General features: G+C 49.3%; 1 protein-coding gene across 1 annotated transcript; it reads right to left on the bottom strand.

Moving 5' to 3' along the window:
• Positions 1-524: 524 nt before the first annotated feature.
• LOC114818730 (D-glucuronyl C5-epimerase-like) lies at positions 525-1,077 on the bottom strand (the record flags this gene model as incomplete). Its single annotated transcript, XM_029085859.1, has 1 exon — positions 525-1,077. A coding segment is annotated over exon 1 (553 nt), but the record flags the coding sequence as incomplete, so codon positions are not given.
• Positions 1,078-1,153: the final 76 nt, after the last annotated feature.

Below are 1,153 nucleotides of genomic sequence, written 5' to 3'. Positions count from 1 at the left end.
GAGCAGCCGGGCTGCTCCCCACGTGCTGGCAGCGCTGTCTGGCTCAGAGCACGGGGCTGTGTCTGTGCCCACAGGGAAGCAGGAGCCTCTGCAGACAGCAGGGCCAGGCTTTTATTTTTAAATTTGATATTTTAAAATAATTGTGACTCCCTAACAGACACAAGTGTCAATGGCAACACCAAAACCTGACAGTAACATCGTAAGAGAAACATCCTGGCACCTCCAGTTTGCTCCAACCAGTAAAACCAGAGATGCAGGACAGGAGCTGAGAAAACCTGTCATGAAGCAGCGATTACCCACAATTTCTCAAAGGTGTTTGGGTTTTTTTTATGGAGACTATCATGAGAAATTAAGATCACTCTGCATCACTCTGCTGATGGTAGGGGGGTTGAACTAGATGATCTTTAAGGTCCCTTCCAATCCAAACCATTCTATGATTCTATGATCTCAAATGATGGCAGCAAATTTTAAGAAGCATTTCAACTATAAAAAATAAAGATAAAAATAAAAGACTTGACACAAACCTTCGACACCACTTATGCACTTCACTCTGTCTCGAACCTCTACGTTGTAGCCCTCGAAGGACATGAAGACCCCGTCGGGGTGGTAAGGTGCTCGCTGTGTGTATACTTTGGAGTAGCTATGAGAGAATTCAAACCTGTCATAACCATCGTACTGAGCAATTTTCCCATAAACCTCAAAGTATTTCTCTACCCAGCTGAACGGCAGGAAGACCTCGTTGCCTTCCCTCCTCCCTTTAACGGTGTGCTCATCATTGATCAGACAGTCAATCTCTTCGTACTTCAGCCCCGGGGCTTTGTTGCTGTTGAAGGCTCCAGCGACGGGAGGAGCCTTCTGCTGCTCTTGGGGTGATGCCTCCTCGCTTTGTTGCCGGGCTGGGTCGCTCTCGGATGCGGCGGCGGCGGCTCCTCGGCGTTCGGAACCGGTGAGACTGCGGGGGAAGGGACCGGCTCTGTCGGAGGAACATCGATTCCAGAGCAGCACCGTCACCAGGGTGAAGAGAGCGCAGATGATGATCAGAGTCTTGTAGTTGACCCGAGCTGCCAAGCAACGCATATTCACACCATACCTGCAAAACAAAGAGGGGAGATTTTCAAGTGGCTGTTGGTTCTGCTCATTCAGAGCCTTGGTA

The sequence above is a fragment of the Antrostomus carolinensis genome, unplaced genomic scaffold, assembly GCF_000700745.2.
Source record: "Antrostomus carolinensis isolate BGI_N321 unplaced genomic scaffold, ASM70074v2 scaffold1767, whole genome shotgun sequence".
NCBI lineage: Eukaryota > Metazoa > Chordata > Aves > Caprimulgiformes > Caprimulgidae > Antrostomus > Antrostomus carolinensis.
Note: the sequence above shows the minus strand (reverse complement) of the source record. Positions and strands in the feature narration are given on the sequence as shown.